This window comes from Pseudonaja textilis, chromosome 16 (assembly GCF_049901715.1).
Source record: "Pseudonaja textilis isolate UNSWEBS1 chromosome 16, rPseTex1.2, whole genome shotgun sequence".
NCBI lineage: Eukaryota > Metazoa > Chordata > Lepidosauria > Squamata > Elapidae > Pseudonaja > Pseudonaja textilis.
Window position 1 is genome coordinate 8,543,366 of NC_142005.1, and position 27,986 is coordinate 8,571,351.

General features: G+C 48.7%; 2 protein-coding genes across 9 annotated transcripts in view; both read left to right on the plus strand.

Moving 5' to 3' along the window:
* The window catches only part of PMVK (phosphomevalonate kinase), a 152,663-nt gene that overhangs the window by 63,389 nt on the left and 61,288 nt on the right, over positions 1-27,986 (plus strand). The gene's annotated exons all lie outside the window — the stretch shown is intronic.
* On the plus strand, positions 450-27,945 carry ADAR (adenosine deaminase RNA specific). 8 transcript variants are annotated; one of them, XM_087913890.1, is made up of 15 exons: positions 450-647; positions 11,829-13,284; positions 14,240-14,447; positions 14,919-15,076; positions 15,853-15,988; positions 16,063-16,298; positions 17,292-17,451; positions 18,213-18,384; positions 19,794-19,887; positions 20,194-20,313; positions 21,064-21,197; positions 22,138-22,320; positions 22,837-22,949; positions 24,009-24,136; positions 25,288-27,654. In XM_087913890.1, exons 2-15 carry the CDS (start codon positions 11,873-11,875, stop codon positions 25,550-25,552), a joined length of 3,519 nt encoding a protein of 1,172 aa, XP_087770016.1. In that variant the 5' UTR covers positions 450-647; positions 11,829-11,872; the 3' UTR covers positions 25,553-27,654. The 8 variants fall into 8 exon arrangements, with proteins under 8 accessions (XP_087770016.1, XP_087770019.1, XP_087770017.1 ...); XM_087913893.1 differs by having other exon boundaries at positions 16,087-16,298; XM_087913891.1 differs by lacking the exon at positions 450-647 and adding an exon at positions 770-788.

Genomic DNA, 27,986 nt, shown 5'->3' on the forward strand with positions numbered 1-27,986 from the left:
CGTCTGGGAGATTGGTGGTCATATTGTCAATCAATGTAGATATGACAGCTGTGGAACTACAACTCCCATCATCCTCTGCCAGCCTAACTTTTATTTATTCCTTTATTCTGCACTCTGGTCAGCTTACAATTAAATTAAATTACAATTAAATCTCCTCCTCCATCCAAGCCACTGGACTTCTTCTCTCTTTTGGACTACAACACCCAGCATGGCCCTCTCCAAAGCTTAAAAACCAGAGAGGGTGGAGGGTGGATCTTGTAGTCCAGTTATCTAGACCCTAGACGTGTCAGTGGACCACCCCCGGGTTTAAAAATCCTCTTTTCCCGCCGGTTTCCAAGGTCTGAGGTAGACTTCTCCTAACCCTGGAGGCTCGATTTTTCATTCCTTCAGCGGAGCCGCCAGGAGCGCTCTGCGGTTGCCATGGCGAAGCGTCACGCCCCGTTGACGTCAGAGCGGGGTGGGGAGAAGGAAGTGGGAAACGAGGGTCCTCGTGCGCCGCGCGCTCCGCGTGACGCAATCACTCTGCGCCCCCCACCCCAAGCACGGCGGGGCTGAGGGGGGAAAAAAATAAAAAGAGAAAGCTTTGGGCGGCGGCCTCCCTTTCGATTGCCCATCTCCAACCGGGATTTGCTCCGAGTGCGGGAGAGGTGAGTCAGCCTCCCCCGCTTCGAGCCGGGAAGGCGGGCGAGGAAAGCGAGGCGGCGACGGTCGCGGGGAAGTGGGGGAAAAAAAAAAAGGCGGACGGGAGAAAAGCAGCGCGGATTGAGCGGGAACGCGTTGGGGGCGAGGTACGCATGCGTGGTGCCGGAGAGCGGCTCGCTGGGCCGCGTCGCGCGTGCGCAGTAACGCCCGAGGTCTTTCTCCCCCCAAGTTTGGACCCAATCTTCGCTCTTATGGTCTCGTGCGCGCATGCGCCCCGGCGCCGTCCGTGGTTCCGGACTCCAGACGTGCGGGGGGCGAAGGGGCGGGGATGCACCCGCCCCCCCTCCGGCTGCCTTTCCCCAACCTGGCGCCCTCAAGAGGCGGGCGCCCCTGCTCCCATGCTCCACAGCCTGCCTGCTGGCTGGGGTGAGGGTTTTGCAACCCAAGGGGGCTGAGGTTGGGGTGGGGGCATTGAAAAGGATGGGGAGGGGAGGTGGAGAGGGGGGGCCCTTAGCGATATAAATGGGGTGATCTATTGCATGCCTATTGGAGGGAGTGGAAGATGGGTGCAGACACACGGGGTGGCATTGCGAGAACCCAGCCTGGTTTTGCATGGAAATAAATACATATCAACAAAAAATAAAAATTAAGGGGAGGATGCAATACCCCAACTTAGAAGGAGGTTGCACCTGTCTGGCTTGATACTGTGCCGAGTTGCACAGGGAGAGGTCGAAAAAAGCCATCCAAACAAAGGAACAGTTAAGTTCCTGGTAAAATAAAGTAAGTTGCTAGTCCTCATGGATGCAGAGGCAATGACGGCACGGTACAGAAAACTGGTGCCTTCTCATTGGATCAACCCTGTGCATTGCTTTTCTTCCCACCCACCTGTCTCCGGAAAATCGACCCAGCTCAGCCCTCCAGGTGATTTCCGTAGATTCGAGCTCCACAGAGCAGCAGTGACGGATGGGTGGTGTAGTACCGTCCAAATCCAGAAGCAGATTTTTGATTTTTCAGCAGAAAGTTGTTGAAGCAGTTTGAGGGAAGCAGGAATTTAACGTGGATCGCAGCTTAGCCCTTTGTACTTCTACAGCTTCCATATATAGGGGCAAGCCCTCGACTTACTGAAGGACTGTTTTTCTCTCTTAACAACCGTTGCACTCTCCAAATTCTGACGCTTGGCAACCGACTCGTATTTATGACAGTCGCCGCAGCGTCCCCTTCGGTGACATTCTGATGGGGGAACCAGATTCACTTCACAACTGGGCTCTATAAAACCACTGTGATGATTCACTTAACAACAGTGGCAAGAAAGGTCACGAAATCGGGCAAAAAAAAAATCACTTAAATGTCTTGTTTAGCAACGTCAATCCTGGCCTCAATGGTGGTCGTAAATCGAGGACTACCTGTATTTATAGCAGAGTCTATTAATATTAGCACAGAGTGGCGACAATGATAAAAATTTGAATTTGCCGCCTATTAAGTTCTGAGGGGTTGCATTTGCCACTAAAATAAGTTATTTTGAGTTTCTGTTTCAAAGGAAGCTGCTAGGAAGGGTGTGTTGGTGTATGTGTGTATGTGTCATAATGTTCCTTGGAGTCAATGTTGAGACTCCTGACAACTGCCTGGATAAATTCCTGTAGTTTTTATGGAAGGAAGGAAGGAAGGAAGGAAGGAAGGAAGGAAGGAAGGAAGGAAGGAAGGAAGGAAGAAAGACTGTGGGGCCCTTGGTGCTCTCTGAGCTGGGTGGATTTCTTGCAGACGTTTCACAACCCAACTACATAACATCATCAATGCTAGAAGGCTTGTAGAGAGGAGGACTGACGTCCTTGGTGGTCTCTGAACTTGGTGGTTTCCTTGCAGACGTTTCATTACCCAACTAGGGAACATCATCAGTGCTAGAAGCGAGTGGGGTTTGCTCTCTATTTAGTTATAGAAGCCCTGCGTCACTTCTTTCACTGATGATGTAACCTAGTTGGGCCATGAAATGTCTGCAAGAAAACCACCCAGCTCAGAGAGCATCCAGGACCCCATTTTTCTACTGTATATGCTTATTTTATTGTATTTCTTGAAATCGCCTATTCGCCCATGGCGACTCAAGGCGGCTTACGGTATATAAAAACCAATTATCCCCCATCCGCCACATCGTTCTTGTAACAAGGCTTACAATTCTACAGACAGGAGTCAAACTCAGGATGCATTGTTTTTTTTCAAAAAAAATAAAAATAAACGAGCAGAATTGAATTTATTCAACCCATCAAAATCCGAAGTTTTTCCTTTCAATTCAGGCAGGATTTATAATGCCCCTTTGTTACTGTCTCCCAACAACAGCCCTGTGAGGTTGGTCGGTCTTAAGACTACCCTTTGCTTCTTTGCATCTATTTTTGAAGGATAAGTTTAGGATCCCGGGCAGCAGCAACTCCTTACCCCCCAAACCCAGAACCTTTATGCAAGAAGCGTCCAATTCAAATTTCATCATGCTTGTTTCCCTCTGCAGAAGAGAAATTGGGATTCAGTGGATCTTGGGTTGCGGGGGGAGAGGAGGAAAGCGGGGGACTACCATCTCCATCATCCCCATCCAGCAGGGGATGGTGGAGACAGCGACAGAAGGCGCAAAATTGGGGTGTGTGTGTGTTGGGGGGAAACCCAGACGCCTTGTGCAAATCCAGCTTTCAAAATGACTGGAAACTGGGAAGAGGAAGGAAGGAACCGGATTTGCCCTTTTCAAAGATGGCGCCGGCGGGCTCGGCAGCGGGGCCCTGGGAAGGCCGCGGGGGTCGCGCTCTCCAAGGCGTCATCGCTGCTCGCCGGCGCTGGTCCCCGCACAATAGAGGTGGCTTCCTTCGGAGGCGCCAGGCGAAACCGCCGAAAGGGGAGGGGAGGTAAGGCCGAGGCCGGGCTGGGCCCGATCGGGGCAGGGGGGCGGCGGGTGCAAAAGGCCCGCCTGGGAGGGAAGGGAAGCCGCGGCGAGCAGACTCTGGGGGCGTCTGCCCGGCTCCCCCAGGCCTAAGTGGGGCGACGCAACTCCAGGCAGTGTGATGCAATCCGTTCATGAACGTGTGTGCTTGGTTTTTATGGAATCATAGGGCCGGAAGGGACCCTGGGGATCTTCTAGACTGACCCCTTGCTCAGGCAATTCCATGCAATTCGTAGATTTTAGATGCTTCATTTTCATGGAATCAGAGGGCTGGAAGGGACCCTGAGGGTCTTCTAGACTGACCCCTTGCTCAGGGCAATTCCATGCAGTGCATAGATTTATATGTTTAGTTTTTATAGAATCATAGGGCCGGAAGGGACCCTGGGGATCTTCTAGACTGACCCCTTGCTCAGGCAATTCCATGCAATTTGTAGATTTTAAATGCTTCATTTTCATGGAATCATAGGGCCGGAAGGGACCCTGGGGATCTTCTAGACTGACCCCTTGCTCAGGGCAATTCCATGCAGTGCACAGATTTATATGTTTAGTTTTTATAGAATCATAGGGCCGGAAGGGACCCTGGGGATCTTCTAGACTGACCCGTTGCTCAGGGCAATTCCATGCAATTCGTAGATTTTAGATGCTTTATTTTCATGGAATCATAGGGCCGGAAGGGACCCTGGGGATCTTCTAGACTGACCCCTTGCTCAGGGCAATTCCATGCAGTGCATAGATTTATATGTTTAGTTTTTATAGTTCATAGACTTATATGTTTGGATTTTATAGAGTCCTAGGCCTGGAAGGGGACCCTGGAGGTCTTCTACACTGACCCCTTGCTCAGTGCAATTCCCTGCAGTGCAGTATGGTGCAACCCGATATGAACCACCATGCAGCAAAGGAAAGGACAAAGATCTCTCCCCACCACCACACAGTGTCAGCCCCTTATCCCGGCCCTGTTTGCTTGGAAGTAAAGCCCACATGTGGATTTCCCCCCTGATGGAACCTCCAGCTCTGGCAGCAGAGTATCTGATTCTCAGGGAAGAAAGTCTATCGCAAAAGGAATGCATTGAATGTGGTAGAATTCTGTTGCTCTCTTGGGCTCTTAATCTTAATTTACAGTCTGTCCTTTTCTGCAGATTGGATCGCAAATGGTTGACCCGTTTTAAAGTCCTATTTGCAGAAGTTTTGTTTTTTATTCCGCCTTCTGTCTTCTTCCTAACCAGTCCTGCAGATCTCTGCATCACCAGGACTTACTGTAAATCCACTTTTGGTCTTGCTCAGCCCGGCCTTCTACTCTGGCCTTCTCTTTATTATAGCAACCAACTAATGGCTTGTGAGGAGTGGTTCCTCCTAGTTTTTCAAGGTAGAGCATCTCTGCAGCTGGAGGATCCACGGAGCTGGAATTGGATTAGAGGACAGTGCAAAGTTGGAGTTGTTTATATTGTTGAACGGTCTTTATATTATTTCTTCCTTATAGTTGTCACACTTGGCTCAATAAATAAGGCAAGGTGATTTCCAGAGAGAGGAGTTTAACATATTTCTCACATCGGCACGTGTATTCGAAAGCAGATCCCAACACCCAGAAATGTTTACAAGAAACAAATCGGTGATTTAGATAAGTTAAAATAAACCCTTAGAAAAATCGCTGTGGTCTCCCTGACGGTTGTTTTAAAGTCCTATAATAGAAAATAAATGGATGTATTATTCAGTAGCAGGCTTACTCAAGGCTTTCTCTATGGACATCCGCACAGAATATAGATATTTGCTTTATTTAACTACCAGAAAGTCTTATTAGACATACCGAATGGAAAAATCGGATAATTATTGCGCTAAAATGTACTGGCCAGTGCACTTTATATATAAATAGGCTGAATGGACGTGAACCCCCTTGTGTCCTTTCAAATCTCGTTTTATTCTTGATTTAGCCATGGCAGGTACAATTTAAGGCTTGCGATGAACCGTACGCCGCTTCAACTCCTCGGTTCTAGAAGGAAATTTTGAATTTCTCTTGAAGATAAAGGAAGATCTTTTTCCTTTGATAAGAAAATGACACGTTTGGCCTTGACTCCCCAGTTCCAAAACGGTGCTTTGAATAACTTCCCTCCCAGTTAGTTTAACCCCCACCTAAACCTCCCCCCCCACCACATATCAAACAAGGAAGTGTGCTAACTGTACCTGTATTGAAATTTCATCTCCCTGACTCAAGTAACGGGCCAATTTAGACCAAGCACGGAAGGTGTTCTCAGTTGGCCATTAGACAGTGCAGTGAACCGTAGTGGGGAGTGTGTTTCTCTGGGGTGTGCGTTTGTGCATGCAAGTGTTCAAGGCCGGAGATGAGAGAGAGAGAAGGAAACAAGCAGGCTTGTTCGTACAGGTGCATTTCGCCCGCGGTCTCGTGAAAATCCCCTTTGCCAATGCAGGTAGTCCTCCCCTTACGACCCAGAATTTCTGCTGCTAAGGGAGACGGTGTGAGTTTGGCTGCGTTTTATGACCCTTAACGCCACCGTTGCCTGGCAGAAGGTCGTGAAATGGGAATGCGGGATGCGGCCACTGTCATAAATATGAGGCAGTTGCCAAAGGATCTAAATTTGGTCACATGGGGATGGTCGTAAGTTTGGAGAAACGGTCATAAGTCACTCGCCGATAAAATAACAACCCTGCCAGGTAGATTGGGCTGAGAGCGATTGACCCAAAGACCCTCCCCATTAGAAATATCCTAAGGAAAAGAACTGTGTTAACTGGCGGTAGCAAAAGATTGGAAGACTCCCGCTCGAACGGGAGGTGGGGTTGGACTAGAAGACCTCCAAGGGTCCCTCCCGCCTCCGTGGATCTTTCCCGAGACCAGATTTCACAAAGCTGCTGCCTTTTTTTAAATTTTTGGATAAAATTTGCGAGCCAGGAAAGGCGCACCTTTTAAATTCTGAGGCTGGACTTATTAACCCTGGGTTTTCTGTACAGGTGAGTGTATAAAACCCAACACTTTGACACTCACCTGTACAGGTAAGCAAGGCTGGTGGGTGCCCTTAAGTGAGGTTGTCAGGCTCAGTTGTGGCTTATGCAAGTGCCCCGGGGCCATCGTTGGGGTCTTTGTGGTTTATCTTCCACGCGTCTCGGTTTGCACCTGGCGAGGTGAGCCTGTTATTTGACCTTGTTAACCAATACCTGGGAAGGAAAGTTTATGGTCTCCTGTTTACAGCCGTCCTTCGTGCCTTGTGATAATATCTCCAGATCAATTCGTGCTCCTTGGCGCCCGGAGGCTGCGATCTTGAGATCACGGTCTGTGTGTCGAGAGGGTATTTATTGTGAGGATGGGGGTTAGATAAGGACCCTGAATGTCGGGTAGGGGTTTTTTGAGTTTCAGAACAGCCGAATCCCAGAACAGGATTCAATTTTTTTTTTCTTCTTTTTAATCCTAAATTAACATTGGTAATCAAAGAAAAAGAAGAAACTGAATATTATATATGGTATGGGGTTTATTTTATCAATGGTTGGAAAATATAACAAATTAAAACAGACTAGATGAATATATAAAGTAATAAGATAAGATTGTTAAAAAAAATAGATTAAATAATGGTTATAAGAATAGTTATAATTGTGAGCGCAAGATGTATGTACCCAGTCGACACACAATTGAAATGAAATGGAATTATTATAAAATAAAATAAAAAATTAAAAAAAAAAAATCCTAAATCCAAGAACGTAATTTAATTTTCTTCTTAATCCTAAATCCAAGAATTGTATTTTTTTTATCCTCAACCCAAGAATAATACTTTTTAAGTTTTTAAATCCTATATCCAAGAGTGCCATTTAAATTTTTTTTTTTTAATCCTAAACACAGGTAAACCTTGGCTTAAGACCAAAATTAAGCTCCCAAATATCTGTTGTTAGGGCAAAAGTTTGTTAAGTGAACGCTGCCCCATGTTACGGCCACTGACATTCACTGAACAGGAAATGTCGTAAAAACAGGGAAGATTCCTTAGCTGTCTCGCTTAGCAACAGAAATCTTGGGCTCAGTTGCGGTCATAAGTTGAAGACCATCTGCTCAGTGTACAAAGATCATTTTCCCAGGCTGAAAGGAGTGTGTTACGTACGTAATTTGAGCGTCTGGGTCTTTCCTTGCACTCGCACCTCCACAAATCCTGTAACTAGTGTCATTTTTTTCAGTGCCCCCCAAACAGCAGCCGTTCAATGAGTCGCAGTTCGAACAGCCCTGAAATGGGTCGCAAACCGAGGACTGCCTTCCCGTTTTGGTGTGGTCCCTATGTTTTTTTTATTTTATTTTTTTATTTTGCAAACCCAGCGAGATCCTTCCTTCCAATCTTTTCCCATTTCTTTTCTCTTAAGGTGGCTCTCTGGGCCAATCCCAGCCAGGTTGGCAGACTTTAAAGGAATAAATGTTCGTGTATTGTTTTTTGGAAAGGCAAAAATTTTGATTCGTAAGAAATATAATCTGGACAATAGAATGAAAAGGAGAAATTGGGATAAGATATGAAGCTGAGCAGATAACGTAAATAGACATATTACATTTGGTATGTCCTACTTTCTGGTTTTTCCAGAAAGGTCCTTTATGTTATTATGCCTCGATTGTCTGTATGTTCTGTAAAGTTAATAAAATTTGTTTTTTTTTAAAAAAAAAACTTTTCTTTTTTGGGGGGTGGAGAGACAGTGGGCCCAGAAGACACCTGGCCCTCTAGCCCTGCCCACAGGAGATGATGAAAGGGAACTGAAATTTCCATTTTCAAAGGAGGATGGGCTGTGTTTTTTTGGCCACAAACTCCACCCTTGTAGGAGAGAAAAGAGCCAAGAGAAGGAGAATAGAAAGTGAAACTTAACTTGGCTTTTTCTTTTTGGCTTTCTTTTTTTTTCTTCTTCTGAGCTATGTTAAATAGGGGAGGCAGATCCTTTGACCCTTCTATTCTCCCTTGGCAAAGCTAACCTCCTCCCCTTATGCCTGGCACAGTCTGAATGTGTGTCCGTGTTGATGCACACACACACACATGCACTCCTCACTCCTTCCATGCTCTGAAGACGGGGATTTTTTTCCCCAGTCTCTGGCCAGATCGATGCCATGCACAAACCTCGTCACAGGAAAAGGAAAAAGGGTAAGCTTTTATTCAGCTTGTATCGGGGCCAGTAACTGTACCCCTTTTTCCTCTCTCTCCCCCAGCTTTCTCGCCCTCTTGTTGAGGTGCGGACAGAGCCGGCTAGCTGGAAAAAATCCCCTCTGCCGTAGCCGTGGTACATAGTCACAACTTGGCGTGGCTCACTTCCCTTTGGAGATTTTCCAGGGGGTGGGAACTCAGGTTACCTCCAGAGAGGACCAGTGGCACCCCACCATCACCCCTGTCCATTTACCCAGGAGTAAACCTCCTTAGCATTTGAGCGGGAGCTGCATTACGACCGGGATAAGCCAAGTCGAATTTGTCCCTGGGCGAAAGAAAGATTTTTAAGGGCTACTTTTGAGCCTAAAGGAGAGAAGTTAGGTGGGAAGGCGCTTGGCTTGAGTTGGAAAGATAAGGAAATAGGTTTTGGTTTAGAAAGTGAGAACTAAATGCATCCGTTGTGCCTCTGTTGTGGGTTGTAACAATCGAAGCACAAGAAATTTCTTTCTGTGGGTTTGCCAGAATTTAATCCCGGTGTCTAACGTTTGATATCTCCCACGCAAGGGGGTCTGTTTATATATAGCTATAGATATAAATATAGAAGGATATTTGTTTGTTTGTCAAACATGCACAAGATAACAAGTTTAGAGACGAACATAAACATGAATAAAGGAAATAAATATACATCAATGGGGACAGTAAGCCAGGTGTGCTTATGCATGCCCCCTTTAAGGACTTCTTAGAAATGGGGGGAGGTCCATGGTAGGCAGTTTGAGGTGGAAGCTGGGAAGGTTGGAGGCTGTAATAACGGAGTCTGGTAGTGAGTTCCAGGTGTCACCACTGTATTGATGAAGTCGTATTTTCCGCAGTCTAGTTTGGAGCGGAGTTGTTTGCCCGTGTATGATTGTGATTGAGCCTGAAGGAGTCCTTAACAGGCAAGATGTTATATGTTAGATATGATAGAGGTAGGTAGGTAGGTAGTTTTTTTTTTTTCTGGGATTTTGAAAAGATTTTCCGACTCTGCGGCTGGGCTTAAAATTCTGTTTTGTTTTTTTTTTGATTTCCGGAATTTTACATTATTATAAAATTGTGTGTACTATTGTGATTGAAGCTGAAGAAGTGATTGACGGGCAAGATGTTATATGTTAGATATGATGATAGATAGATAGATAGATAGATAGATAGATAGATAGATAGATAGATAGATGATAGATTTTTTCCTGAAGTTTGAAAAGATTTTCCGACTCTGCGGCTGGGCGTAAACTTCTGGTTTTTTTTTGATTTCCGGAATTTTACATTATTATAAAATTGTGTGTACTATTGTGATTGAAGCTGAAGACGTCATTGACGGGCAAGATGTTATATGTTAGATATGATAGATAGATAGATAGATAGATAGATAGATAGATAGATAGATAGATAGATTTTTTTCCTGAATTTTGAAAAGATTTTCCGACTCTGCCGCTGGGCTTAAACTTCTGGGTTTTTTTATTTCCGGAATTTTACATTATTATAAAATTGTGTGTACTATTGTGATTGAAGCTGAAGACGTCATTGACAGGCAAGATGTTATATGTTAGATATGATTGATTGATTGATTGATAGGTAGGTAGGTAGGTAGATAGATAGATAGATAGATAGATAGATAGATAGATTTTTTCCAGGATTTTGAAAAGATTTTCCGACTCTGCAGCTGGGTGTAAACTTCTGTTTTTTTTTGATTTCCGGAATTTTACATTGCGATTCGATTTTTTACGCCGCTGTTCACTTGGCCTGGGTTTTGCATGCATGCACACACACAGACACACAAACACGCACACACCCTTACCCTTAAGGGACCTCTGATGGTTTCGATTAAAGAAGGGAGAGGTATGGTTGAGAATTGCGAAGGGAAGTGAGAGAGAGGGTTAACAATGATTTGGTCCACTTGAATAAATAAGCGTTTAGAAAAATAACAGTGCATTCGTAAAAAATAGTTTTGGTGGGTTTCTTTTGGCAGTTCTATCTAATTTTATAGGATTTGGGGAAGAAAGGATAGCTATGATCATAGGGTGAGGTGGTTGTTATTATTATTATTATTTCTTACTCATTAAACATGATACTCGTCAACTGAACATTTAAAAATGTAGCACAAATATCATTGGCTTGGATGGTTGATACAGGTTGCTGACAGCATCCTAGGTGTTGTTGTTGTTATGATGATGATGCAATTGTGTTCTATTTGGTTTAATAGGGTGTCCCGTCCTGCTTGTACAGCTTGGTATTCTTTGTGAATGACACTCCACAAACAGTAGTTAAATTAGTTAAGCGCAGGGCAGTCTACCAGAAACCTATCAAAAGTTCTTTTAATTCTCTGTACAAAGACCAGAGGAGTTAGACCGGATCGACCTTCGATTCGGTCTGGCACAACGCAAGCTGGTGTTGGAAGAAATATCCTCCTGGGTTCAGTTCTGTGGGCTTTTGGCAATTGCTATAGCTTTGCCTGGAGATCTTTGTTATGTAAAGTATTCTGGCCCAGGCATTAATGACCCACCCACTAACAAAGGTGGGGATGAGTTTCTGCTTCTGAGTTTCTACTCTTTTTAGGGGAAACATTTTGCCTTTTTTAAATATTTCCTAGGGTATTTCAGTTTTCTAGGAGAAGGGCGGATGGTAACTTCCTACGCCGGAATGCCAGTTTGAGCCATAAATTCAATTTCCGAAGAAATTTGCTTCCAGGTTGAGCAAACATCAGTCCATTCCCTTCTCTGTTCATCCTTAACTATTGCCAAAAAAAGGGGCGTCTGATGCTAAAAAACCCAGCTAAAAAACAATTCTCGGGTCCTTTAAAAAAATATTTTTTTAAGCACAAATATTTGCAAGGGAAGAAGGAACGATTTGGGAAGCCCAAATCCAGCGAAATTTAATTTAATTTAATTTTTTTTTTTAAATTAAGGAGCAAAAACTGGTTGTGTTTGGAGATAGCTTACCAATCCCTGATACTTGTCCACGTTCATAAAAGAATTTCTCTCTGACCCAGCTTGGCAAGGGTGCTTGAGGACTGGAAGGTTGCAACGCCAGTGGAGTTGAGGCGGGGTGGAAGGGCCCGCCGGCTGGCAGGCCCCAACCCAACAGGTGCAGCCGTTGTCTTGCAACCCGGTTTGAAGCATACCTTGTTCTCTCTTGGCCAGGTTCTTCGACACCGACTGAGAATGCCTTCAGCCGCCACCGTGCTATGAGTAGATTCCTTGCTGGGGACACCATTTCAGACCAGACCTCACCCGAACCCGATCGACTCGAAGATTTTCGTCAAAAGCAGATCCTCTTCCTCCGAGGAGAACTTTCCGAAGCTCCTCTGTGGAAGCCCGCGGTGCAGAGATCCCAAGAGCCACAAACATCCTTTCCACCGGCCCGTTCGAATGTATGGTACAGCTACCGGGATCCCACCAGAAGACCTTCCTGTCAGGATAGCTGGTCACCCTTTCCTCAGAAACCAAGTTACTCTGCGGCTTGTCCGGAGGGTGGAGTTGACCAACTCGTCTCCAACTTCCAGGGGCTGACCCTGAACACGCAGGGCGTTGAAAGGCACCTCCTGGAGATCTTGAGGGATCTGAAATCTGGGCAGACCGCTTGCCAACTGGCCAGCCGGCTGCGCCTCCAGACGAAAGTGGTCAACCATCACCTCTACAAGCTCCGCCACCAAGGGCGGCTGAGTCGTTCGGAGACAACCCCGCCATTGTGGAGGCTAGAGGACGTCCGCGACTGCTTGGAAGCCAGCCGAGAGGGACGTCCGGCCAGCCAGGAGAAAGACTGCAGCCATCTTCTTGACTTGGGGACCGAAGAAGACGACAAAGGAAGTTCCGCTTCTGACCAGGAGGACTCGGTCGGTTTGCCTGACATGGCCGAAGTCAAGGAGAAGATCTGCAGCTTCCTCTTCGGGGTGACGGACTCCACGGCGCTCAACCTGGCCAAGAACATTGGCTTGACCAAAGCCAGGGATGTCAACGCCACCCTCCTGGCCTTGGAGAAGCTGGGCGAGGTCCACAAGGAGAACGCCAGCCCTCCCCGGTGGTCCCTCACCGACAACAAGCGCAAACGGATGCAGGTCAAGGTGAAAGTCGAGGAGGTCCGGCAGGCCGTCCCGCCGGAGTCCGAGCCCCCGGCCCTGTGCCTCGAGCCGGAGGCCCCCACCGAGGTGCCCTCCCCTCGCCCTTCTCCCCCTCCGCCTCCGCTGCTGGAGAACGAGGAGAAGAAAATCGAGAACGGGCAGCAGGCCGCCGAGCCCATCGAGCCGAGTGGCGGTGGCGGGGCCTGCCCTCCGTGGTGGAGCCCCTCGTGCAAGCGCTCCCGCTACCGCCGCTTCTCCCCTTACGACCTTTTCGAGAGCAGCCACTGGGCCACCGACGACATCCCCGAGGACCTGAATGCCATCAGCACCCAGGACGAGTCGAGATACGTGATGGAGTCCCCCCTCTACCCCAGCTACACCACCCAGTTGGACACGGCCTTCCAGTGCACCCCCTTGGAGAAGCTGGTGGCCTGCCAGAAGAAGAACCCGGTCAGCGGCCTGATCGAGTACACGCAGTACATGTACCAGCACTGCGAGTTCGTCTTGTTGAAGCAGAGCGGGCCGTCGCACGAGCCACGGTAAGGGGGGGGGGGACGAGAGGGGGAGGGGGTCCTTCCTGCAGAGAGAGAGAGAGGGAGACAGAGAGAGAGAGAGAGAGAGACAGAGAAAAAGAGAAAGAGACAGAAAGAGAGAAACAGACAGAAAGAGAGAAACAGACAGAAAGAGACAGAGACAGAGAGACAGATAAAAAAAGAGAGACAGAAAGAGAGAAACAGAGACAGAAAGAGACAGAAACAGAGACAGACAGAGAGAGAGAAAGACAGAGACAGAGAGACAGATAAAAAAAGAGAGACAGAAAGAGAGAGACAGAGAAACGTGGCAGCCTGTCTCTAAAACCAGAATTCCTCTTAAATTTTCTTATTTTTCTCACTTCTTTCATTTTCTCTCTCTTGCTCTCGTTTTCTTTCATTTTCTCTCTCCCTCTTTCATTCTCTTTTCCCCATTCTCTTGTTCCTTTTTCTCTCCCGTGCTCTTTCATTCTTGCACTTTCTCTGTCTTTCTCTTTCTATCTCGTTTTCTTTCTCATTCTTCGTCTCTTATTTTCCCCCTTTCATTCTCTTTCTCTCTGTCATTCTTTTTCTTTCTCTCATTCTCTTTCATTCTTGCTCTCTTTCTGTGTGTTTTTCTTTCTATCATTTTCTTTCTCTTTGTCTCTTTATTTTCCCTCTTTCATTCTCTCTCATTCTTTTTCTTTCATTCTTCTTGCTCTCTTTCTCCTTTTTTTCCATTCTCTTTGCATCTTATTTTCTCTCTTTCTCTCTCATTCTTTTTCTTCCTTTCATTCTTGCTCTCTCTCTCTATTTCTACCTCTCATTTTCTTTCATTCTTTTTCTATCTCGTTCTTCCTCATTTTTTCTTTCATTCTTATTCTTTTTCATTCTCACTCTCTTGCTTTCTATCTCTCGTTTTCTTTCATTCTCTTCCTTTCCCGTTCTTTTCTCTCTCTCTCTCTCTCTCTCTTCTCCCAACAAGGTTTAAATTCCAAGCCAAGATTGACACCCGCCACTTCCCTCCAGCCGAAGCGGGCAGCAAAAAACTGGCCAAGCAGGAAGCGGCGGCCATCGCCATGAAAATCCTCCTCCACGAAGCCCAGAACGAGGGGGAAGACAGCATGAAGCTTGAAACGACCCCCGATGAGGACAACACCCCCAAGGAGGAGGAAGAGGAAGAGGAGGCGGTGGTGAGGAGGAGGCTAAGCCCATGTTTTTAGCAAATAATATTTAAAATATCGCTGCGAAATGTCGGCTGCTCCGGATCCAGCTGCCTTTTGCAATTGACCGATGGGGAGTTTGTCAATGCCGACGGTGTTCAATTGCTATCCATTATGGTTTGAGCCTACAACCATCCAGATGTTTCCGGCTGGATTTAGCACGCTTGTCCAGGGATAGGCAGTTGTTTAAAGGGGTTTTTTTTTGTAGGGTTTCAGCTATCCCAAGCCAAGCTGCCTCTTGCAATTGACCGATGGGGAGTTTGTCAATGCCGGCAGTTTTCAAAGAATGCCCCAGATGTTTTAGGGTTAAAACCCTAGGGCACCTATCCCACCCTAGCCCTACCATCCCTTCTTCTTCTTCTTCTTCTTCTTCTTCTTATTATTATTATTATTTATTATTATTATTATTATTATTATTATTTCTCCCTCCTTACTCTGCAGCCTGAGCAGGCCTACCCGGGGCTCTCGCCCGCCGTCCCACAACTCAACTTCCTCTGTGGGAAGAACCCCATCAGCGCCTTGATGGAATACGCCCAGAAGGTGGGGAGCGTGTGCGAATTCAAGATGCTCTCTCAGGAAGGACCGCCTCACGACCCAAAGTAAGCTCAGGAAAAGAGCGGGGTTCGCTTTTACACCCAGCCCTCGACGTACGACCACAACCTGGCTAAGCGGGACAGCGGTTTAAGGGAATCCTGCCCCATGGTGCGACCACGTTCTCGCCACGGACGTTAAGTGAATCCCTGCAGTTAAGTTAGCCCCACCGTCTCCTGCTCCGTTCTCAGGGAGAAAGAGAGAGAGAGACTTTTGGCTGCATGCAAGGAAAGCAGCAGTAGCCGCAGAAGTCTTTCTTTCTCTCCCCCAAACTCCGCCAGAAATTAGTCTTTGCCGGCGCAGCCTCTTGGAGCAGGAGGCCTTGCAGGGTCCCAAAGACTCATTTCTGGCAGAGTTTGGGGGAGAGAAAGAAAGACTTTGGCTGCTTTCCTCGCGTGCAGCCAAAAGCAGAAGAAGAAAGAAGTGGAAAGTAGCAGCCCAGTGGCCAGGCCAGGCATGTGGGGCGAGTGAGGCAAGTCCTCCCCTCCACCCTTTCCCCCTTCCCCTCCCTATTGTGTGTTGTTCGCAATGCAAGCGATGCAAGCCTTGTGTTCCCACGGTCCATGTCGGCGGTGCAGCCTTGCGTTCCCACGCAGCCTGGATTAATTGCTTTCGGGGTGGGGGTGACATTTCTCTGCGCCCCACTGGTTGGCGATCGCCGCTTTAGGCTGATATGTCTTTAGTTGAATCCGAATTAAAAAAAACCCGATCGGCGTCTGCTCCGATTTTAGTCGCAAACTCCAAATTGAACCTGGATTTAATCCTCCCCCGGGGCTCCATCCAGGTTCCGATACTGCGTCAAGCTGGGCGAACGCGTTTTCCCCGCCGTGGCCGCGAACAGCAAGAAGGGAGCGAAGCAAACGGCCGCCGAGGTCGCCATGAAAGGGCTGATGGGCGATCCTGCTTACACACCTGTACCGGTAAGACCTTCCCCCCTTCTCCCCCTCCCCCTCGGCATCGCAAGCTTCCTCTACCTGCTTCATTCGCAGCCCAGATTTCTCTGTGTCCTACCCTTCAGGTGGAAGCCCCGTCCGAGCCCATTTTGGACGTACAAGGTAGCCAGCTGGCCAATCCGGAGGAGTCTAAGACGGTCAGCGCCAAAGGCGTCGGAGAGTTGATCAAGTACCTGAATTCGAATCCTGTCAGCGGACTCCTAGAGTACGCCCGGGCCAACGGTTTCGCGGCCGAATTCAAGCTCATCAACCAGACCGGCCCTCCCCACGACCCCAAGTAAGTCCAGGGGGCCCTGCGGTACGCCTGCCTCGCCCCTGACCCTCCCCACACCCACGATCAGCCTCTCTCTCTCTCTCTCTCGAAATCTGTGCCATCCTGAGCTGCGTAGACCTCCATTTAATGACCACAATCCATTTTAACGACCACAAGCTTTGGGCTTCCTCGCACTAAGTAAAAAAACTACAAATCCATCCGCTATACACGTGACGGCGAACCTGTGGTGCAGGCAAACTTACCATGTGTGCATGGGCGTGCTTCGCAGCTGATTTTCGGCAGGGTTGGAGGCCTTTTTCGGCCTTCCAAAGGCTTAAGGCTTCTGCAGGCTTTGCAGGCCGAAAAACTAGCCTCGTTTTTGTCACTTCCTGTTTTTTTCTGAAAATACCAGAAGTGACGAAACGGGGCTAGTTTTCGGCCTGCGGAAGCCTTCCTCAAGCCTTTGGGAGGCCGAAAATGGCCTCAATTCTGGCCCAAAAATCATCTGTGAGGCTTAGTGCAAGTAAGGGGGTGTGCGCACGTGGGGAGGGGGGTGCATTGCCTTCTGGGTGCTGGACAAATTTTGGGCACAGGAGCCCCAAAAGGTTAGCCCCCACTGCTCCTATACCCATCACCACCTCACATGGCCTAATCACCATCCATCCCAAAGTAAGGTTTCCATTTCACTATGTGCCGCACTACATGACCTTGAGCCAGCAAAAGGATTTTACTTTGTCCATCTAGATCTACTCCAATGAATTCCTCCCTCCCACTTTCCCAGGCTCAATTGCGGCAGCATCGCATCTCAATATGGCTTCCGAATCTAAGCGGTCCCAAGTCACCCTTTTTTCCGCCTCCCCCCTTCCCCAGTGGCGCTGTAACTTCAAATGGTCGTACGTCGAGGACTAGTTGTCATTTTTTTTCCCCTGGAGCCGGGGTAGCGTGTCAGCCCACTGGAGATCCGAGCTAGACTCCCCATCTTGATTCTGTTCTCTCCTCCCCTCCCCCCCTTTGCAGGTTCGTCTTCCAGGCGAAAGTGGGCGGCCGCTGGTTCCCGTCCGTCACGGCGCACAGCAAAAAGCAGGGGAAGCAGGAAGCGGCCGACGCAGCGCTGCGGGTTCTCATCGGGGAGAACGAGAAGGCCGAGCACGCCGCCGAAGGGCTGGGCACCACAGAGGTCAGGGCTTCTCTTGCCTCCTTGGGCGGCTCCCGGGCCGATCCCATTCCCCCCGCTCCTTCTCCGAAAGGCGACTTCTGTCCCATTGAGTATAGAATAATCGAGTCGGAAAGGATTTTGGAGGTCGTCTAATCCAACCCCCGCCCCACCCAAACAGGAGACCCTACACCATTTCTGACCGAGGCCAGTCCACGGTCTCTTCTCGAAAGCCTCCAGGGGTGAAAGCTCCCACCACAAACGTCCGTCGGTTGATTGCTCTCTCCCTTGTCAGAAAATAGGCTGCTGGATTCGAACCCCCTTTAAGAATCCCGCCGGAGGGCTGGTTCAGATGTCCTCTTAAGTTCCCTCCCCTTTCTCTGCCCAGCTTCGCTCACAGGGTTGTTATTGTTGTTACAAGCAGGGCAAAAAAAAAAAACAAACAGAAGAGGAAACATGAAATCCGCAGCCTTTTGTTCCAAGAGGGAAGCCAATCTATAAATAAAACCAAAAATTAAAAAAAAACACCCACAATTATGGGAACTTCACAGCCCACACGATTCAACTTGGAACAGTCACTAAACGAACTGTCGTGAGTTGAGGACTCCCCAAATTGAGGCTCCCCCTTGTTTTTACACGTCTCGCCCCCCTTTGCTTCTGGTCTGCATTCTCCCCTGCCCCCCCACCCACCCCCAAGGCCAGGGATGTCACACACACACACACACACACAGACACACACAGAGCTCGGAAGGGCCGTTGCTGACCCTTCCTCCGTCCCGTTGCAGCTGCCGGTCAGCGGGAGCACCCTCCACGACCAGATCGCCATGCTGAGCCACCAGCGGTTCAACGCCCTGACCGCCCGCATCCAGCACAGCCTGCTGGGGCGCAAGATCCTGGCCGCCATCATCATGAGGAAGGGGCAGGACGGGCTGGGGGTGGTGGTCAGCATCGGGACAGGTAAGGGGCAGCGTTTTATCGTGGCCTGAAAAGCGGGGTGGACCGGGAGGGGGTCCCGAATTTGCCATTCGTGCTTTTGGAGGTGAAGCAGAATGGATTCCGGATCGAAAAGTGGGGAAGGGGTGGTCGTAACTGCAGGGAAGGGGGTCGTAGAACTGAACTTAACGCATCGGGGAAGGAGACCGGCGGCTGGTTCTCTTTCCTTTTTTTTTCCCCCGGTTTTAGCTTCGCCCTTCGGTTTCTCTCCCCTTTTTACCCCCGTTTTCTTTATTTGTATTTGTTTTTGCTTTTGGTTTTCATAACAAGAGTAAAAACGATAGATTTATCAGGGACAGAGAGAGAGAAAGAGAAAGAAGGGAGAAAAGGAAAGAAAGGAAGCAATAGCACTTCGATTTATATACCACTTCGCAATGCTTTTACAGCCCACTCTAAGCCGTTTACAGAGTCAGACTATGGCCCCCAACAATACAGATAGATGGATAGATAGATGAACGGATGGAAGGGAAGGAGGGAGGGAGGAGAGAGAAGGGGAAGGAGGGAGGGAAGGAATAGAAATAGAAATGGGTATAAATAAAAGATGGAAGGGAAGGAAGGAGAGAAGGAAAGAATAGAAATAGAAATGGGTATAAATAAAAGAGGAAGGAAGGAAGGGAAGGAAAGAGAAGGAAGGAATAGAAATGGGTATAAATAAAAGAGGAAGGAAGGGAAGGGAAGGAAAGAGGGAAGGAAGGAATAGAAATAGAAATGGGTATAAATAAAAGATGGAGGGAAGGGAAGGAAAGAGGAAGGAAGGAATAGAAATAGAAATGGGTATAAATAAAAGATGGAGGGAAGGAAGGAAAGAAAGAAGGAAGGAATAGAAATAGAAATGGGTATAAATAAAAGATGGAGGGAAGGGAAGGAAGGAGAGAGAAGGGGAAGGAGGGAAGGAAGGAATAGAAATGGATATAGATAACAGAGGTAAGGGAGAGAAGGAAGGAAGAAAGGAATAGTGATAGACGGGTAGTTAGATAAATGGAAGGAATAGAGATCCATGGGTAGATAGATAAAAGATTGAAGGAAGGTAAGAAGGAAGAGAAGGGAGGGAAGGAAGAAAGGAATAGTGATAGACGGGTAGTTAGATAAATGGAAGGAATAGAGATCCATGGGTAGATAGATAAAAGATAGAAGGAAGGGTAAGAAGGAAGAGAAGGGCGGGAAGGAAGAAAGGAATAGCGATAGATAGGTAGGAAAATAGAAGGAAGGATAAAGATCCGTGGGTTGATAGATAAAAGATGGAAGGAAGGGTATGAAGGGAGGGAGAGTAAGGAAGGAATAGCGATGGGTAATTAGATAAGGAGATGGATGGAAGGGAAGGAAGGAAGGAGGGGAGAGAAGGAAGGGTCTAAGGGGGTCTCTTCCCTTGGCAGGGAACCGCTGCGTGAAAGGGGAGGAGCTGAGCTTGAAAGGGGAGACGGTGAACGACTGCCACGCCGAGATCATCTCCCGAAGGGGATTCCTCAGGTGAAAGAGGCGGAGGATGGAGGGGGGGTTGTCCGTGAGCCCCGACCGCTGGCGGGAAGGCTGTGGGGGGGGGAGGAGGGGAAATGGCCACGCCCGGTCCTTTTTATTGGGGTATCTCCCCCACCAACGTTCCACCAGTATAGTTAGTCCTCGACTTAACCCCCCTACCCATTCAGCGACTGCTAAGGGCGATGCCTTCGCTTAACGGCAGGTTTTCTTCCCCGGCCTCATCGTAAGTCGAGGATGCTTGCTGCCTCCGCCTGCGGGCAGCGTTGTCCCTTCAACCTCCCCTCTCCTCGTCCCCAGGTTCCTCTACCACGAGCTGATGGCGTTCGACCCCCTGGCGACAGAGGAGAGCATCTTCCAGCTGGCGGAAGACGGGAAACTGAAGATCAAGGAGGACGTCAGCTTTCACCTGTACATCAGGTGAGTTGTAACGCCGCCACCTCTCACCCCCGGCATGCCAGGTGAGCTGGGATGGTGTCGCCTGGGCGCCAGGTGAGCTGCAATGCCGCCTCTCCACGGTACTCCAGGCAAGCTGGGGTGGTGGTATCGTGTTTCACCTGTACACCAGGTGAGCGGGGGGTGTTCACCTTTCACCTGCGTGCCAGGTGAGCTATCATGATGTCGCATTTCACCGGTACACCTGTAAAACGGAGGTTTGCCTCGGAGCAGCGGGGGGAAAACCGACGTTTTAGGTGACCAGGCCACAGGCAGTCCTCGACTTAACGGCCCCGTTGCAAAGCGAGAAATTGGTTAAGCCTCCTTTTGTGACATTTTTACGAGAAATTACGACTCCTTTTACGACATTCCTTGCCACGTTTGTTAAGCGAATCCCTGTGCCTGAATTTCGATCCTCGCGGCCCTGGGGTGCTACCACGGTTTGCTTAACGACCGCGGCAAGTTGCTCCACGACCACTGCCGAGAAAGGTCATATAAAAATCACACGCTCTTTTACCACCATCCGCCGTCTGGACGGGTCCCCTTAACCGTCGTATGTCAGGGACTCCCTGTGGGGAGGCATAAGGGGAATTTCTTTTCTTTTTTTCAGGGGTGGGGGTGGGATTGGGCCTCTCTTCTAACTCGGTTTGCTGGAGTTGGACTCTAAACCGAGTTAGGATTCAGCCTCATTGCTTGCGGTGCGTGTGGGTTTGTGTGTTTTTTTGCGTTCTCCAGCACAGCGCCTTGCGGAGACGGCGCACTCTTCGACAAGTCCTGCAGCGAGCAGGCCAACACAGCTGGAGAGGACCAACACCAGCCCCTCTTTGAGAACCCCAAACAGGGGAAACTGCGCACCAAGGTGGAAAACGGTAAACAGCCCAGTCTGGCGGCCTGAGAGACCCTCCCCTCCAAATCCCTGGGGGCGGCTGGGGCTCCAAAGCTTCTAGTCCTCGTGGCTTCTAGGGGGGGCACCGTCCTCGATCGCCCTTCGCTCCATCGATTTGGCAAACGGGGGGGAATAAAAGGGCCCAAGCGGATGAGCTGGCCAGAGAATGGAGGATTGGGGGGTGTTGTTTAAAATTATTTTTATGGGATTTGTATCCCACCTTTTATTATTATTTTTTTACAAATAACTCGAGACTCCTCCTTCCTCCTATTTTCCCACAACAACCACCCTGTGAGGTGGGTTGGGCTGAGAGAGAAGGACTGACTCCAAGTCACCCAACTGGGTTTCATTGCTAAGGAGGGACTAGAACTCCCTGTCTCCTAGGGATTGGTCCAAAGTCACACGTCTGGTTTTCATGCCTCAGGTGGGACTATAACTCCCCATCTAGTGATTGGCCCAAAGACACGCAGCCGGTTTCCAGGCCTAAGGTGGGTCTAGAACTCCCAGTCTCCTAGGGATTGGCCCAAAGTCACACATCTGGTTTTCATGCCTCAGGTGGGACTAGAACTCCCGTCTCCTAGTGATTGGTCCAAAGACACACATCTGGTTTTCATGCCTCAGGTGGGACTATAACTCCCCATCTAGTGATTGGCCCAAAGACACGCAGCCGGTTTCCAGGCCTCATGTGGGACTAGAACTCCCCGTCTCCTAGGAATTGGTCCAAAGATACACATCTGGTTTTCATGCCTCAGGTGGGACTAGAACTCCCCATCTAGTGATTGGCCCAAAGACACACAGCCGGTTTCCAGGCCTAAGGCAAGACTAGAACTCCCCGTCTCCCAGCCCAAAGTCACCCAGCCGGTTTTTCGTGCGCTGCATCCAGGCCAGCTTTTTTAATTTGCCTCCTCGGGACTCGTCCGCAGGAGAGGGCACCATCCCGGTGGAGTCGAGCGACATCGTGCCAACCTGGGACGGCATCCAGCACGGCGAACGCCTGCGCACCATGTCCTGCAGCGACAAAATCCTGCGCTGGAACGTGCTCGGCTTGCAAGGCGCCCTGTTGTCCCACTTCATCCATCCCGTCTACCTTCGCTCGGTCACGCTAGGTAAGCTGAGCCGGTCACGCCTTAAGGTGGGGACTAGAACTCCTCTGTCACCTGGGGATTGGCCCAAAGTCACCCAGCCACTTTTCATGCCTCAAGTTGGACTAGAACTCCCCCCCACAGTCCAAGTGGATTTGGCAACCGACGTATATTTTACAACTGTTGCCTGTCCCGGTGTGCAAATTGATTTGGCAACCAACATATATTTTACAACTGTTGCCTGTCCCGGTGTGTAAATTGATTTGGCAACCAACATATATTTTACAACTGTTGCCTGTCCTGGTGTTCAAGACGTTAACCGCCAATGTTTCCTTGGTATTGTGGTCAACTTTTATTATTTATTTGTTCAATTTGTCCTTGATTCACCCTGTTTCTAAGCCCCTCGCGGATGGATTGTTCTATAAACTATATATAAACCAGCAAATCCAGATGGATGAGACCGCTCTCCTTACAACCTGCTTTTTTCTTCTTCTTCTTCTTTTTTTTTTTAACCAACTCTGCCTTTTCTCGCTGTTGCAGGCTACTTGTATAGCCAAGGCCACTTGACCCGCGCCATTTGCTGCCGGATGTCCAAAGACGGCAACGCCTTCGGGGCGAGGCTTCCCGCGCCCTATTTGGTCAATCACCCCGAGGTACCTCCTGCGTTTTCCCTCTCTCTGATTAAACTGATCTAAAAAGAGTCCGAATTTTTTTCATCGAAAAGAGTCAGGATGCTCGAAAAGAGTCAGGATGCACGGTAGCGCTTAAGACAGCAAAAGACATCGCGGTCCTTTTCTTAAGAAACAAAATAGATCTCTTCCCCCCATTTTCCTCCAGAGATCCCCCCCTAACAGATCGCTAACCTATACGGGTCATCCTCGTTTAGGGACCGCGGTTGGGACTCTCAGTCCTGTCATAACTTTAAGAGAGAACGATCCTCGGCTCCAATTGTTGAGAAAGGTATAGTTTATTAGAGGTCGGTATATTGCAATATTGCGTAGCCAGAACTGAGAATCACCAGCCCAAATCCCTAAATCCTCCTTTTCCCCTCCCTTAACTGTCCCTCACTGCCCACCCCAATATAACCAATTAAGTCCAAACAAGATGGTTTGGTAATGAAGCACAAATTGGTATGCAGGCCTCTCTCAGCTGAGTGTGACCTTGAGGCAGCTTCAAGGAGTGTCGGCAGCTACTTTCAGTTTTCCGACACAGTTCGTGGCAGTCTGCCACAGCGTAGCAGCGAAGCCTAAGCCAAGCATAAGATGGCAGCTGACAGGGACCTCCAACCCGGTCACTCAGTGAAACTGGGATCCTACTTTGGCTTGCGGAGGTCGGGAAGTTATATCTTCCTCCCCGTCGGTAAATGGCGCACCGTCGCGGTACGAGACCGTTGCTAAATCGGGACGACCCCGTAGATTGATTTTCACCCTCGAAGGGGGAAAAGGACTCCGCTTTTTAACCCCTCGCCGGTCAAGTTGGCTGGCCAACCCAAAAACGAGCAAGCCATATATCCCCACCGCGGAGACGCTATAAACCGTTGTGGTTACTAAACATTAGAGAGAGCCGGATCTTCGCGCGGTTCTGTACGGGCGGGATATTAAAAAAAATTTTAGGTCACTGAGACCTTCCAGGCTTGAACAAGGACTGTTCGCGGCTCGGGGTCCAGCAAAGAAATCCAGCCCCTCCCTTCCCCCCCCCTTTGGGCCCTGCAGGTCGGCCGTGTCAGTGTCTACGACTCCGCGAGGCAGACGGGGAAGACCAAAGAATCCAGCATCAACTGGTGCCTCCCGGATGGCACCAGCGTCGAAATCCTGGACGGCACGAAAGGCAAAGTGGACGGGTACGTCCGACGTGGATCCATTCGAGACGAGAATATTTGGGGTTGGGGGGCAGGTGGGGTGGGGGGCACTGCAGAGATCCTGGAGCGCTTTTTTAATGGGGTGGGTTCTTCTACGACGGATAAGCAGAAGTTGTTTAACGTTGTGAAAAAAGTCTCGTGGGATTTAAGCGGCTCTCAAGTCCAAGCTGCCTTTTGCAATTGACCAATGGGGAGATTTTGTCAATGCCAAATTTTACGGTTTACAGATTCCAGGTAGGTAGAGAAGGAAGGAAGGAAGGAAGGAAGGGGAATAGCAATAGCAGACTTATATACCACTTTACAGTGCTTTACAATCCCCTCTAAGCGATTTACAGAGTCCAGGTAGGTAGAAAAGGAAGGAAGGAAGGAAGGAAGGAAGGAAAAAGAGAAATATATAAGGAAGGAAAACAGATGGATGGAAGGAAGGAAAGAGAAGAAAACAAAAGAAAGAGATAGGGAAGGAAGGAAAGAAAGGAAAGGAAAAAAGGAAGGAAGGAAGGGGAATAGCAATAGCAGACTTATATACCACTTTACAGTGCTTTACAGTGCCCTCTAAGCGGTTTACAGAGTCCAGGTAGGTAGGTAGGTAGAAAAGGAAGGAAGGAAGGAAGGAAGGAAAAAGAGAAATATATAAGGAAGGAAAACAGATGGATGGAAGGAAGGAAAGGGAAGGGAAGAAAACAAAAGAAAGAGATAGGGAAGGAAGGAAGGAAAGAAGGAAAGGAAGGAAGGAAGGGGAATAGCAATAGCAGACTTATATACCACTTTACAGTGCTTTACAGCCCCCTCTAAGCGGTTTACAGAGTCAGCCTTTTGCCCCCGACAATTCGGGTCCTGATTTTACCCACCTCGGCAGGACGGGAGGCTGAGTCACCCTGGAGCCTGGTGGGATTCGAACTGCCAAATTTCAGGCAGCCGGCAGTCAGCAGCTTGCAGTACTACCCTCTCACCACTCTGCCCACAGAGGCTCCTTACCAATATATATTGGGTGTGAAAAAAAAAAAAACTCAAGCGAGGGCTTACTTTCAGGGTAGGTCGTATTTTCAGAGGGCGGGTGGGGTGAGAAACGGGGATTAACCTTCCTCGTCCCGTTTGGGGATAAAGGAAGCCTTTTTTTTTTCCCCCTTCCTCAGGCCCAAGCTGGACGTCTCGCGCGTCTCGAAGCAGAACCTCTTCCAACTCTTCCGGATGCTTTGCACCAAGATGGCGCGGGAAGACCTCAAGAACTTCGTCGTCTACTCGGAGGCCAAAGAGTCGGCCGCCGACTACCAGAGTGCCAAGCAGCAATTCTTTGGGGGCTTGCAAGAAATGGGCTACGGGAGCTGGATCTGCAAACCCCAGGAGGAGGAGGCCTTCGTCCTGCCGGAACCTGCGGCCGCCCCTCCTCCGTTCCTGTGAGATAGATGTATATTTTCCTCTCGTGGTTGGCGGGTTTTTTTTTTTTTCTGTTTTGTTTTGGTTTTTCCAATTTTTTTTATTTTCTGCAGAAGCCGAAGGAGAGAAAAAAAAAAAGAGAAAATGGAGGACTTGTTTTTTTAAGATTTGGAGCTATTGCCATTTGGGGTTGTTTTTTAAACGGGAGCAGGAATGGTGTTCGCCCCAGGTCGCGGTTTCAGATTCCCCGGATGAGCCGATGCCCGACCAAATTTGGTGTTTTCAATTCGGTTGGGAAGGCCCAAGGGTCTTTTCCCTCCCCCCTCCTCCTCTCTTTTAAATGCCACCCCCCACCTTCCCTTTTTCAGCGTGGATTTGCAGAGACGTTATCCGAAACGTTGGGCTCGAGGGAACAAGTAATCTACCAGCATTCCTCTCTTTTCCTCTTTCCTTCCCTTCCTCTCCTCCGTTCCTTTCTTCTCTGTCTTTTTTCTTTTTCTTACCTCTGCCTTTTCCTTCCTTCCATCCATCTGTCTTCCTTTCTTCTTTCCTTTGTCTTCTTCCTTCCGTTCCTTATCTCTTTCCCTCCCTCCCTCATCTCTTTCTCTTCCTTTGTCTTCCTTCCCTTCCTCCTCTCCTTCTTTCCTTTCTTTATTTTCCTTCCTTCCCTATCTCTTTCCCTTCCTTCCTTTCCTCTTCCTTTGTCTTCCCTTCTTTATCTCTTTCCCTTCCTTATCTCTTTCCCTTCCTTCCTTCCTTTCTTTGTCTTCCTTCCCTTCCTCCTCTCCTTCTTTCCTTTCTTTATTTTCCTTCCTTCCCTATCTCTTTCCCTTCCTTCCTTCCTTCTTTTGTCTTCCCTTCTTCATCTCCTTCCTTCCTTCCCACTTTTTTTTGGGGGTGGGGGTAAACCAAAATAATAATAAAATACCCCCAAATCATTACCACAACCTTTCTTTTCATACTGTGAAGTTGGCACACTGGTAGCTTCCCCGTTCATACAACTCTCAGTTCCGTCCCTGGGGGGAATTTATGCAGGTTTCTTCTCCTTGGGGATTAAACCTTTGGGGGGACCTTTCCACTTTCCCCTCCAAGGTTTTTTGACCAAGGGCTTGAGCCTCTGGGGCCCCAAGGGACAAGGGTCGAGATCTCCCTGCCCTGGTGGGGTTTTTTTTTTTACCAACCACAAAATTGTTGGTTGTGTGGTTGTGTCTTTCCCCGTATAAGCCGCACCGGGTCCGTTTTTCCCAGCCAAACAGTTTGCTTGCTTCCTCGTTCTCCTTTGCCTAGCCGGCAAATTCTGTAGGTTGTTGGGTTGTTGTTGTTGTTTTCACACACACCCCCTTCCCGCGTTGTCTTGTCTGAGCCCAAATGTTAGAGAAATCTGGGGAAGCCTCGAGATTGGAGAGGCTTAAAATCCCAAACTGGAAAGAGCCTCGTAGATACTAACCTGGAGAATAGCCGCGTTAAATTTCCTGAGTAGGCAAAACCCTCCTCCCAACTAATTTTTATTTTTATTTTTAAATTATCTTCCCCTTGTCGTTTCTCTCCGTGCACAAAAGTTGGACAACATTGGAAGAGGTTTCCTTCTCTTAAAAGTCTTGGAACGAGAAGCACAGCTGTTTCCGAAACGCTCGGAGGGAGAGCCTTGGGCTCCCGGTGGGCCGCCGGAAACTGGGTGGGGGGGTCTGGGGTCTGTGATAGGGACACATTGCATCCCCCTCCCAGACGCAGGCAAGGCGACACGAGCCTCTCTGGGTTAATTGACATTTTAAACGTATTTGATGTCGGATTCCGGCAGCTCCCCAAATGACTTCGTCCCCATAAACCAGCCGTCTTCCAACCTGGCCCCTTTAAGACCGGGGACGGCGGGGGTGGACTTCAACTCCCAGAAGGCTGGGGAATTCTGGGAGTTGAAGTCCCCCCCCAGTCTTAAAGGGGCCGCGTTGGGAGACACACACACCCCCCACACCTTAAACTAAGAGAAAAACTTGGCCTCTGGTGAGATATTTTCATAATCCCCCCATCCTTTTTAACCATAGTTTGTCTTCTCATCGCCCCTAGCGCCCAGCCAGCAGTGCCGAAAATCTATTTTTCCTAAAAATAAAAAAATAAAAACCTCCCCCAAAACTGGAGTTTTCTCTTCCCCGACATCTTCCTTACCCCCCATGCTTCGAGTCCCCCTCTTCCGTTGCAATACTCTTCCCACCCCCACCCCCAGCAAATAAACCTACTTTCAGGTTCCACCCTCCTCTCGTAATAATGGTTCATTTACCCCCCCCACTTTTTTCTTCGCTCCCTTTTTATTTTTTAATCGAACGAGTCTTGTGGTTTCGTTTCCTTTTTCTGGACCTTCTCATTTGGGATGGACTGAAGTCATTGCATTCTGCCTGAAATAAAAGAGATTCGTTTTTTTTTTTTTTTCCTCCTTGTAGCGGCTGTTTTCCCCTCTGTGCGTGTG

What these genes read in the sequence shown, in the direction of transcription:
- ADAR (XM_087913886.1), top strand. Translation starts at nt 8,625, where the DNA reads ATGCACAAACCTCGTCACAGGAAAAGGAAAAAGG. An exon ending in TCACAGGAAAAGGAAAAAGG is followed by an intron (nt 8,659 to 11,828) that starts GTAAGCTTTTAT and finishes TCTCTTGGCCAG; the next exon opens with GTTCTTCGACACCGACTGAG. An exon ending in GGACCGCCTCACGACCCAAA is followed by an intron (nt 15,077 to 15,852) that starts GTAAGCTCAGGA and finishes GGCTCCATCCAG; the next exon opens with GTTCCGATACTGCGTCAAGC.